We start from the raw sequence: 13,421 nt of genomic DNA, 5'->3' as shown, positions 1-13,421 counted from the left end.
AAGTATCTTCGTAATCAACCATCTTTGACACTACCGTTCGCCAAGAACTGATCAAGTGAGTGAGCTGACCTGAGGCTGCGCAGCGCTGAAGGCAATATGAAAAGTGTTGAAGGCGGACAGACGTAAGAAAATAGACCTTGCAAAATGCAAACATGCGTGCAATCAAACAACTGCATATAGGCCTATGTCATGTAAAAACGTGACATTATTGCGAATTAAATTGAGTTTAGTTTGCATGCATTTTTTTTTAAACTCATGTCGTAGGCTACGGCCCGGTTAGGAATGTCGGGGCCGCGGCCCGGTGGTTGGGGACCGCTGCTAGCTAGATAGATAGATAGACAGATAGATAGATAGATACATACATACATACATACATACATACATACATACATAGCTAGCTAGCTAGCTAGCTAGATAGATAGATAGATAGATAGATAGATACATACATAGCTAGATAGATAGATACATAGCTAGATAGATAGCTAGATAGATACATACATAGCTAGATAGATAGATAGATACATAGCTAGATAGATAGAAAGATACATAGCTAGATAGATAGATAGATACATAGCTAGATAGATATATATATATAGATAGATACATAGCTAGATAGATAGATACATAGATAGATACATAGCTAGATAGATAGATACATAGCTAGATAGATAGATAGATCCAGAAAAGTGGAAAAAGAAAGAAAAACAAAACAAGAAGTAATAAATAAATAAATAGTTAAGATCAGTGTTTTAATGTTCAGGAGTCTGACTGATGAAGGGAAGAAGCTGTTTTTTAAATGTGTGGTTTCAGTTCTTATGGACCTGTAGCATCTTCCAGAGGGGAGAAGCTGGAACAAACGATGGTTTGGATGAGAGGGATCTTTGATTATTCTGGAAGCGTGGTTTAAGGTGCGCTCAGAGTGCGTGGACTAGGAGGAGGTGACAACCAATTATGTCAGAGGCTTTAGTGAACTCTCTATCATTTCCTTTTGATGCGACTGTCTGAACTCCCATACCAGACAGTGACGGCTCTATGATGGCTTTGTAGAAATGCACAAGCCGACGTTACATGAAACTTCTTCAGGTACCTAAAGAAGAGTCTATGTTGAGCCTTCTTGATTCTGTGAGTGATGTAGTAATTCAGCTGTATTTAAACAAAACTAGACCAAAACAGTCTTAAATGCATGCCAGATGTGTCAAACCATTCAGGTTAGATAGCCTTTGTTGTAACCTTAAGCACTTTGTGCACTGTGCTTGAAAAGTGCTATGACAAATAAATTGTATAATTATTACTAAGGTTGCATTGCATGCATAATTGCTTTTTGTGAGCATGTTAAAGATAGCCTATGCTAATTTTAAGCATCATTCTATAGATGTTAGGCCAATGGCATCCACATTCAAGTAGGCCCTATTGCAGGTCCTGTGTCATACGAGTACAGAAACTAAAACACTTGCATACTACACTAAGGTGAACAAAGTGGACTGCAGAACAGCTTAAATTGGAACCATCTGCATATATTGATGTAAGGATGGGCCAGGGATTTTCATCTAGAGATCCACAGCCCACTGGTGGTCTGTGAAGGCATTGCTGGTGGTTTCTGACCAGTGGTCTGTGAAGGCATTGCTGGTGGTTTCTGACCAGTTTCACTGGTCAGAATCCCTATTTTTCATATTCAGTGATGGTCCTCCAGTTGCTTCCTTAGTCAGAAGAACTGTGGAGCCCTAGGTCTGGTTGCAACCTCTCAGCTGGGCTATTCAAGAGGATGAGGATGTAGGCCTACATGCAGTACCAATTGGTAGCACACGGGGGCAGCGTATCACAACAGGCAAAACTGAAGTAATCCACTGTGTAGCCAACTGTAGTGGTCTACAGACACATCTCTGCTTTGCAGTTAAAGTGATGAAAAATCAGAACAAAATATAATGTTCAATATGACCAGATTGTTCCTCATTATGTAAACAGCACAAATACAAAATCAGAGAGTTGTGAAACAGAGTAAACCTAAAAATACATATGTATGTAATGATGAACAACGGGACAGGAATATTAGCTCCTACTGATGGACACCTGTCATCCAGAGAATCAAATAACAAATAAAGTCTTCTTCATCAGCATTTTATTACACATGGCTGATTTTTCTCCTCCCTCTGTTCTCCTTATACACCCCCCCCCCCCCCGCACACACACACACACACATTTGACTGTTGAATTTTGATGAACAAGTAAATAAATATACCAAGCAGAGTAAATCATGGCAAGGCTCTTTAATGTTGTAACTTTATACCATATCACAAAACATACTGCAAATAAGGCTTGACAGATGACATGTTATCAAAAAGTAATTGTAAGTGGAATGATACAGACACAACCCTTAGATCTCGCCTCAGGAGACAGTGGTTCCTTTTGATCTATAGACCTCACATCTGAGCACCTCAGAGTAGCTCACAAACAATGTCATATAATGTCAGTGACAGGTTCATAAGTACATTTTAACCCCATCTCATAAAAAGAAGCACATACGCATATTAAATTCCCTTGTTTCATTAATCAGGTCCCTCACATCATGGAAGAGTAAACTCAAACACATCCAGTCAATAACGGAATTGCACTAAATATAAAAAAGTGTTAAACTGTTATTTCCCCAACTTGTCATAATAGCAAATATTTTAAAAATACATCCCCAATAATAAATACAGATATGATATTCCACAGCTGTTTACATTACCAGTATATACAATTCACACACAATGGGCCATGCTGCTTCAACTCAAAGAGAGCAATGTGCTACATTTCATCATAAAAATGTATGAGTAGAATGTAAAAAGAATAGAAGCTTTATATTCTGTATATTCAAGCTTTATGTGAAGTTTATCACTATGTAGCACTGAAGATCGTATTGGGACAGTAGACTCTCATGTAGCCTGACCTTTAGTCTTATGCTCTGGGAATGGAATGACAACTGATATAAACAAACAGACAGGCAAACAAACAAAACAGACAGGTAAACAAACAAACAAATGTTTTCCTCTATAGAAGTGCAAGTGAAAAGGGAACACTGTCTCCGTCTCTCTGGGCTTCATCTCCGTCACACCAAGGCCCAGAAAGAATGCTCTTTTTTAAAGAGTTCCATCTTTAAAATAGGGTTCTGATAGCGATCAATAGAACCGAATAGAACCGGGCAATCAAAAAAAAAGGAAAATGTTACAACAGCACAGTTCTCAAAGCGTTTATGTTTCTCCACCAAAACACACATGTAATACGGAATCCATCAGTACTAACTGGGAAAACAAGCTTCGCCAACATCCAACACACTCCTGAATCACAAACGGATGGAACACAGACAATGGCTAGGTCATCTATAAAATATCTTCATAAAAATATATATATATCATATTTATTGTGAAACAAAACGCATGGTTTACCTACAGTATCACTGTACAAAACAATATCATTGTAGCTGTATACAGTGTGTTTATGTTTTGTGATGGTGAGGACATGTTGCCGAGGGATGGTAAGGATAATACAAAGTTTATAGTGGAATGTCCGATAAAACCAAACGGGTTGTTGTGACATGCAAATACGTTTGCTACATTCCCCCCAAACTCTTCAGCTCCATAGCAAAAATTCCTTCATGACAGCTAGTGGTAAATCATACTAACTGATATACTTACTGACACTTTTAGCACATTAACATAGCCTACAAACGATCCACTGGTCTAAGCAAATGTGATTGCTTACATGGTCAGCAAAAATCAATGTAACAGCTAGTTCCACGTTCACATGTTGACTACATTTCCCATGGTGCATCAAGGTCTTTTGAGAATCACTTCAAGTTGGTGTGCAGCCGTTTTTGTGGATTATTATTTATTCATTTTGGGGGTGATTTGCAGGGATGTAGAGAATATTGTGAGAATAAATATGAGTCAGAAGAAAACCATCACTGTTTCTTAGGAGGAATACAAAAGAAAATGCATACAAAGGTGAGGCACATGTCAAACCTAATCGAGCCTTTTATACACTGAGAACTAAACATACAAGACCTCACGACACACCGCATCACTGTGCAAAAGAGACGTATTCTTATTCTGGGTTCTCACCCATTCTGCCTTTAGAACAGAAGCCACCAGGCCAGTGTGAGTTTTGTCACTTTTGCACAATCCATTTCACCATTAGAAGTCTCACCTGATGCTTCACCTTCAAATCCAACCCATGCTGATGCTTTCCTTTAGCCAACGTCTTCCCAGAAATGCCTCCGACATCAACAACAACAAAACTCAAAAAGTCATGATTAAAACAACAATTGTTCATAATTCAAATAAATGCAATAAAATTGTAACACATTCTTACTTTGCTTCAGACAATCGTGACTTTCTCAAGTTTTTTTTTTTTGCTGCCAGTCTGTTTCTCCTGGTGACGTTGCACATTGCAGGCACAGAAGTGGCTTTATCGTGTGTGAACACATCCAGGGGGGTGATGTGCTCACTCGTCCAGACAGCAGGGTCTTGTTTACATGTGGTGCTCTTGTTTACATGTCGTGCTTTGTTTGCAACCACTTGGGGAAGGGGGAACATAATACTTTGCCATAATACACAAAAAAAAACCTGTGACAATGAGACCACAGAAATGAGAAAACAAAAATGACATTGTGATCAGATGAAATCACTGTGTTATAATGGCAGAAATGATAATATGATGATGCGGTTAACATGTAATGTAATAATACAAAGAAACCCCTAAACCCTCAAACCTAAACTCAAACAGTTGGAGTCATGCCAATGAGCGGGCCCTAGTGAAGCACAACTGACCAGAAATAAAATAAAAAGATAAACACAAAATGTCCTACATGGAAATTAAACTACTTTAGACTCATGCATTTCTCCCTTTGCTTTAACTTCTGTATAGTGTAATACTGCTGAACTAGAAGGCTAAGTGGCTAAATCCACAAGGCACAATGGAGTAAGCCATTTAACACATTATTACTCCATAAAATTCTGATTTGTGGACAATTTCAGAGTCTCCTTAAGCTGCACCCAGTGCCAAACGTACAGCACATGTTCACTATCCATTTTGAATGTATTAAGTTCAGAGGTTTTTCAAAACTCCTACGAGCTTCACAAAGTAAGCGCATAAGACTGGGGAGTTTGGCACCACAAGTGTAGATGGCAAAGTTGCAACATGTTTAACATCTGACCTGCTCTAAGCAGCATGGCAGTGTGTCGCCTCTCGGCGCTCTCTACGCTCCACGAGATGTTCTCTGCGTGCCATTTTTTTGTTCCTCTCAGTACAGATTGAAATAATGGTGGAGATACAATCCACTGTCAGTTTACAAAAAGAAACATTCTGTACCTAATATAATTTAAACCAAGATAAACATTTGCGCTGACAATTTGCCATTGTCTTTCCAGGAGTAAAGTTTTCAAAACAAAATAAAATTGGATGCTTAAGAAGACATGTAAAAAAGTAGATGGGCAATGAAAACAAAACAAAAGCAAAACAAAAGCAAAACAAAAGCACGTTTATGGGTCTCAGTCACTGCAAGACGGGATTTGGCCGATCAGTGTACAAAACAAAAATGGCATGATTGATCTAGAGAGTAAATATTCAAAGATGTCCTCAAATTCCCAAACACAATAGAAATCGGAGACAAGCCAGTCACTATGTACAGAATCTCTGAGCAGAACAGCATGAGATCCCAGCCCCCTACCCTCCCCTCGGTCACGTGTGATCAGAGCGATGCAGGACCAGTGGCGCTTAGTGCGGGCAGGCGCGGTCTGCGGCACTCCCTCAGATGAACCATTCCTTCTTGCTCTCCTCAATGGTCTCTGTGAACGGCGGCTCGGTTCCGATGATGGCTGCGTCGGCGGACTCGGACGACTCCGCCCCCTTTGCCTCATTGGTGTGGTAGGTCCCCTTATGGCGGAACATGTAGCGAATCAGGAACACCAACGTGCAGAGCACAGTGAATATCACCACGGCGATGATACCTGCACAAGGAATATGGGGAATGAATCACCACATGCTGCAGCTGGCGCCTTTAGGGAACAATGTCCTGTTTGCTACAAAGCTATATAACATACCATAAAACATCATAGAATTAATATATGAAATAATATACCATAAAACATCATAGAATTAATATATGAAATAATATACCATAAAACATCATATATATGATGTTAATATATGAAATGACAAAAGTCCATCCAGTACACAAACAAATTTTCTCCACAAAGCCTCTAAAAACAGTTTCATATTCCACATGCACACATGTATGAGAATTGATCAGTAACTAGTGGCATAATATCCACATCTTACCACATGAAATTTTTTAGAATGTAATTTTGTTTCTCATACGTTGTATGGTGGAGGATTTTAATGATGCACTGATTCGTTTTTTATAGTACATCCTTTGTTACTAATCTCCGATTATTGCTGAGTTTCTGTTTTATTTTTTATAGTACATCCTTTGTTACTAACCTCCGATTATTGCTGAGTTTCTGTTTTATTTTTATAGCACATCCTTTGTTACTAACCTCCGATTATCGCTAAGTTTCTGTTTTATTCTTTATAGCACATCCTTTGTTACTAACCTCTGATTATTACTGAGTTTCTGTTTTATTTTTTAATAGTACAACCTTTGTTACTAACCTCCGATTATTGCTGAGTTTTTGTTTTATTTGTTATAGCTCATCCTTTGTTACTGTACTAACCTCCGATTATTACAGAGTTTCTGTTTTATTTGTTATAGCTCATCCTTTGTTACTGTACTAACCTCCGATTATTGCAGAGTTTCTGTTGACTGCATCTGGTATGACCCTCTCTTCGTTAAACGGGAAGCCAGGACCTGTTGAGAAGTGTTGCAAATGACATGATTGAGAAGTGTTGCAAATGACATGATTGAGAAGTGTTGCAAATGACACGAAGCACTTTTACGGTTTCATCACCACAGACACATGTCACGGTAATTAGATGAGGAATGAGACCCACTCTGTCATGTTGAATGGATTGAAGTAACCATATTCTGACAGGTTTGTAGGCTATAGCTGTTAGAGAGATGAGACAGGGTCCGCTTCCTACTCTGTCACCTCAATATGCACAGGGCCTCAAGCTGTGCCAGTACATCACATTTTATGCACGCAGGCACACACACACACGCACACATAAATGCACCCACACACACACCCACACAAACACACGCACACACACACACACACACACACACACACAGACGTGCACACAGACACACCCACACCCACCAGCTGGCTGCCAGTAATCTGCAGTGATCCTGTCACTAACAGTGCAGTGGCATAAGCTACATTTCATAGAAAGAGGGCAAATGCTGAGCTCTTGTTTTATCACTCTGACCGCTCATTTATTCCCTGTACACTGAGTATGGCATACATACACATGCTGACAGTCCTCTGATTGGTTCTGCAGCCACACGAAAAGCATGACAAAGCATACTTTGTAGTTTGTAAATGTGTTATATTTTGACCAAGAAACTTATTCTGAGACAATGACTGTAAATCTTCTGTTGAAAATGCCACTCAAGTTCAAGCCCTCCTGCTAATACTAAAGGCTGCAAAGTGAGCAAAGAGCATCTCTGCACTGCACGTCGTTCTGATTCCAGCTGCAGACGCAGCATCAGCAATAGTTGCCCACAAGGGAAATATTAGAACTATCTCTGAATCTTCTAAGACCTATAATTTAATTCAGAAAGTCTTTTATACAATTATGACATAAATATAACAAATATATATTTCATAATTCTAAATCTACGTATAACATCAAAATAACATTGCATTTTTAAGTACTTGATTGTGTTTTTACATCTACTTGTTTACTTTACTGTCAAAGCCTGTAAATAATTCTGATTTCCCTCACTGAAGGCTTGTAGAGCTCACACCTACTGTGTTCTCAACAGCCTTCTATCTATAATAGATACTTTTGGTAAGACCTTTTCTATCTATAATAGATACTTTTGGTAAGACCTTTTCTATCTATAATAGATACCTTTGGTAAGACCTTTTCGATCTATAATAGATACTTTTGGTAAGACCTTTTCTCGTGATGCTCTTACCTCCGTCCACATGCCAGGGGTCTGTTGCGGCGGACATCGGTGGGATGGTGAGGGGGGACGCACCGCAGTTGGACTCGACAAGCTTGCCCAGGTGGGAGACGGGCGCGGGATCACGAGACCTCAACGCTGCCTTCAGAGGAGCGATGCTGTTGAACTGCACTCGAGACAGACAGCCCACGAAGCCCGGCGTGTTGTACTTCTCAATCAGGACCGGGTCGATCTTGCCAGTTTCTACAGAGATAGAGAGATAGATAGAGAGAGAGAGAAGGAGAAAGAAAGACAAGTGAGAGGATTAAGAGTCAGCAAATCAACACATCAAAATCTTCTTAGCGTAAATCTCAGACGACCAAAAGTTGCATGTGTGAAAATAAGCCTATGGTGATGAATTTGATCAAATATTATGATTCTGTTTACTGAAAGTGGAACAAAATATAATGTTCATTCTGACCCAATTGTTCCTAATTATGTAAACAGCACAAATACAAAATCAGAGAGTTGTGAAATAAACCTAAAAATACATACAGTATGTACGTAATGATGAACAACGGTACAGGAATATTAGATCCTACTAATGGACACCTGCCATCCAGAGAATCAAATCTTCTTCATCAGCATTTTATTACACCTGGCTGTTTTTTCTACCCCTCTGTTCTCCTTATACACCCCCCCCCCCACGCACACACACATCCACACGCACACACACCACACATCCACACACACACACACACACCACACATCCACACACACACAAACACACACACACACACACACACACACACACACACACCACACGTACACACACACACACACACACACACACACACACACACACACACACACACACACACACACACACACACACTCACACACTGTAAACTCTCCTGACATCCAAGCGCAGCTTGAAAGGGAGGATGGAGCTCAAACACAACACAGTCCCAGCAGACAGCAAAACAAAAGACGCTGCTGCTGCCAGCTCAGACAGAGCCGCACAGTGCAGGGGAGTCAGCCCGACACGGCTGCATCAAACACACTCCTCGCACACTCGCTCCATCGACACGGCTGCATCAAACACACTCCTCGCACACTCGCTCCATCGACACGGCTGCATCAAACACACTCCTCGCACACTCGCTCACCGCACAAAAGAGCAGGCAGCCGAAAAGACCGCAAAAGCCGTGGGGCAACAGTGAACACTTTACTCTCGAAAAACAAACAGCTTTGTGTACAGAGGATGCAAAAAAGCCAAAACAATCCACATCGCACAAAACAAAACAAAAAAAAACAAAGAAAGAAAGAAAGAAAGAAAGGTCTCCAGAGATCTAAACTGAATATAAATGTATGAAAAAAAGAATAAAAATCCTGTTGGCCCACTGGCATTTTTAGAGAAGTCAACGACTAAAGAATTACACATGTAGCAGGTGATGGATGGAACTGTACTCAAACCACCAGAGCTGAGACATCAGAAAGAAGAAAAAAAAGGAAAATACTGCAGACATTAATCCCACCGTAAAAAAAACAACCCTAGCACTACAGCTTCCATATCGGTTTACTGAATATTATTTACTTACTGGAGCATTACTGGAACCAATAACACGTGTCACAGACACAGATACTGGACTATTTTTATTCCCAACCACTTATCCCAAGGCGTAGAGGACATTGCTGCTATTATTGCTTATTGAAACTGAGCCGGTGTCCTTGATATCGGCCGCTTGTCTTACACGCTGGACTCAAGGGGACCAAGTTAAACGTGACGGCAATCTTCTTCTCCTCGCAGAGCGAGCCGGAGACAGCCCTCGGCCCTGTCCTGCGTCCCTCGGCCCTGTCCTGCGTCCCTCGGCCCTGTCCTGCGTCCCTTGTACCTCGGCCCTGTCCTGCGTCCCTCGGCCCTGTCCTGCGTCCCTCGGCCCCGTCCTGCGTCCCTTGTACCTCGGCCCTGTCCTGCGTCCCTCGGCCCTGTCCTGCGTCCCTCGGCCCTGTCCTGCGTCCCTTGTACCTCGGCCCTGTCCTGTGTCCCTCGGCCCTGTCCTGCGTCCCTCGCCCCTGTCCTGCGTCCCTTGTACCCTGTCCTGCGTCCCCAGTGAAGTGATTATGGCTGACCGCCACTGACGGACTACCAGCCGTGCCCCTCAAAGCAAAAGCATTTCCAGCCTCCCAGATTTGATTCTCAGAGATATCTACGTCAAGGCCACAGTGTATCTCTCTGTGGAACCCTTTCTCTCGTTCTCCCCCCTCTCCGTCTCTCTCTTTAGCTCCCCCTCTTCTTTCCTCTCCCAGTAAGCCACTATTTCAGAGGTACCAGGGGCCTGGGGATGACGACGCTCTGGCAATCTGGGACACGACTGTTGAGCTGAGGTACCGTGAGTGCCTCCCTTCTTCCTCTTTCAAAGTGAGACACAAAATGGCAGGCTTCTCTTTTCTTTCTCCCACTCAGGATGTCTCATTTGATGCTTGCTCTTGTCTGTTTGCCTTTTTTGTGGTCTGCATCTCTTGTGGGGCATCTCTCAGTTCCCGGCCTTTCAATGTCATCGCTCAAATTCATCTGCGTTGTGGGAGAGTCAAAGACCACCCGCGCAGCGCCAAACAATTTCCCCGTCTGTTGTTCAAAATGGTTGTTCCTCTCATGAGTACATCTGGACGCCGTGGGCATGGCCTCTGCCTTCTCCAGACAAATGACCTCTGTCTAATGAATAACAGACGTGCAGGTCGATGAATGCATACATTCAGATGAGAAATTAATATGTCTGGTGCTCTTCAACAAACACCCCATCAGAACACACAAGCCCTTTAAAGCTGTAGAATGTGGAACATTCAGCCCTTTAAAGCCGTAGAATGTCAAATGTTAAAGTGCGTATGTCAGGTTAAAAAACATTTTTGACAAATGAAGGGACATGAAGCAAGATAGTAGTGAGTAGTGATTTTTCTTGAAAAATCAACTTTAAATACAAAAGAACAATATTTACAGTTCTTTTTATAACTGAATTTATGAACATTCCAGGAAACATTCCAGACACAATGATGACCTCATAAGAGGGAGTCCAGCAAAGTTGGTCAATTAAAACACATGGGATAAGGGATCATACAGTAGGTTTTTTTACACTGATGAGGCCAAAAACATGACTTCATTCCAGTATGTCATGCTAGAGTCTACTACCTGCCTGACATAAAAATATCCTGATGCATATTTTCTTTACTGGCAACCATTATTGATCTTACTCACACCCCTAATCAATTTCTCACTGATGATTTGATGGCCATGATTTACCTGATTTAAATTTTGTAGCCTATTCGTCTTTACTGTGTCCCTGCCAGTCAGGCTCATGCTTATGAACCACTGGTATGTCATAAAGAACATTTTTGGCCTTATCAATGTAAAAGAAAATGCAGTTAAAACCCATTCTCCCCTAAGCTCAACTTTGCTGGACTCCCTCTCATGAGGTCATCACTGTGTCTGGAATGTTCATAAATTCAGTTATAAAAAGAACTGTAAATATTGTTCTGTTGTATTTAAAGTTGATTTTTCAAGAAAAATCACTACTCACTACTATCTTGCTTCATGTCCCTTCATTTGTCAAAAAATGTTTTTAACCTGACATACGCACTTTAAAGCTGTAGAATAAGGAATGTTAAAGCTGTAGAATGTGGAATGTTAAAGCTGTAGAATGTGGAATGTTAAAGCTGTAGAATGTGGAACTTTAAAGGTATAGAATAGAATGTGGAATGTTAAAGCTGTAGAATGTGGAATGTTAAAGCTGTAGAATGTGGAATGTTAAAGCTGTAGAATGTGGGATATTCAGAGGGACTGTCCATAAACACAGAGCACATGCATGACGCAGCACAAGTGTTGCAGGGAGACACATGCCAAGTAGATGTTAATGATGACTCAGACTTGAACTCAGTGGTCCCCTGTAGTCCACAGATAGGAAAGAAAACAATCTCACAAGATATTTCTAGAACTCTGCTACCACCACAACACCACCAGTAGGACACGGAATCTACTGTATATAGTTCTCATAACTACCTATATACTCTAAAGATCTACAGTATATAGGTCTCATAACTACCTATATACTCTAAAGATCTACAGTATATAGGTCTCATAACTACCCTATAGGCATATCTCAACTGTATGAGGCGCCTGGATCAGGGCAGTCTGTGCAGTACAGTATGTTAATCTCCTGAGCAGAGCACACGGCTGTTATCACGGCCTGGTGAGTGAGCATAGCAGTCCCTACGGGCTCGAGGAGAGCGAGTCGGAACACAGATGATGGGTCAGAGCGAGGTGACCGGGTTGTGAAGCGGACACATCCCGTAGGACGGACGCCAAAATAGACCGCATGCTAGACCTGACTCCAGGCTTCCTCCTGCTGTCTCAATGCCTTTCAAGTAGTTTCTCATGGTCTGGCTGTATCCAGTCCCCCTCTCCACAGTGCCACAGGGGCAATCGGAGAGGAATATATATATTGTTTTAAAGGGGAGTTTGGCCTATTTTCTTTTGATGCCGAGCAGATGAAACGAACAGGCAGCCTACTTCTCCAGCTTGGCCGAGCTACAAAGACAATCGCCACCAAGTGCTAATTATTCCATTTAGATATCAATCGCGTAATAAATATTAATGGGCTAGCGTGTTCACAAAGAGGACTGTAATTAATATGCGTGATGTAAATGCACACGGCTCCTAGATACTGGCACAAAAGAAAACACAGAGAGAGGAAAGAGAAAGAGATGGATATAAAGTGTGCATACTGGATGTATAAACATGTAGAATAAACTTATGAGTCTTATGTATGCAGTGCTTGTTATTCAGGATCTCTGCATTAAGGCACCACTCTCAACACTCACATTAGTGTTTGACCATCTCAGAGATTTCCATGATTCAGCTCTATTGGCAGTGCGCAGAGAAAATTAATCATTCATAGCAAATTCATAGGAGTATTAGGACAAATTAGCCTCCGGAGGCTCAGTTATACAAGATACGAGCTCACTGCAGCAGATCTCCCCCTCTCTCAGATCTGCTGTGCCGTGCCGTGCCCACCCCACCACACCACACCCTTTTCCATTAGCCTGCTATGATTAAGATCACTATGCATTAACGCCAGACCCCACTCTGCTCCGGGGATGCTGCACGCATTTAGGACCTCGCCCATAAATTACTGCCTTTCCCCTGATAGAGCTTCCATACGCCAGGCAGACGCTCCCGAGCCTGCGAGGGACGATTACCCGCGAGTGCAGCGACATGCGGTACATACAGAACATTCTGGGCAGGCAGTGAGGAGGACAGCCTCCTATTCTCTTCCACATGGGCGCAGACCAGGCTCGGCTCAACAGTAAGAGCACCACA

General features: G+C 41.8%; 1 protein-coding gene across 2 annotated transcripts in view; it reads right to left on the bottom strand.

The window, feature by feature from the left end:
• Nucleotides 1-2,249: 2,249 nt before the first annotated feature.
• cntnap2a (contactin associated protein 2a) overlaps nucleotides 2,250-13,421 on the bottom strand; it is a 359,439-nt gene continuing 348,267 nt past the window's right edge. For both annotated transcript variants that reach the window (XM_042068353.1, XM_042068355.1), the window contains 3 exons: nucleotides 8,081-8,311; nucleotides 6,773-6,844; nucleotides 2,250-5,984 (listed from right to left, as the gene is read on the bottom strand). In XM_042068353.1, coding sequence (XP_041924287.1) covers nucleotides 5,785-5,984; nucleotides 6,773-6,844; nucleotides 8,081-8,311 — 503 coding nt within the window. In that variant the 3' untranslated portion in view covers nucleotides 2,250-5,784. The remainder of the gene's footprint in view (nucleotides 5,985-6,772; nucleotides 6,845-8,080; nucleotides 8,312-13,421) is intronic.

Source organism: Alosa sapidissima, chromosome 17 (genome assembly GCF_018492685.1).
Source record: "Alosa sapidissima isolate fAloSap1 chromosome 17, fAloSap1.pri, whole genome shotgun sequence".
NCBI classification, from domain to species: Eukaryota; Metazoa; Chordata; class Actinopteri; order Clupeiformes; family Clupeidae; genus Alosa; species Alosa sapidissima.
The sequence above is the reverse complement of the archived record's forward strand: the minus strand, read 5'-3'. Positions and strand labels throughout refer to the sequence as shown.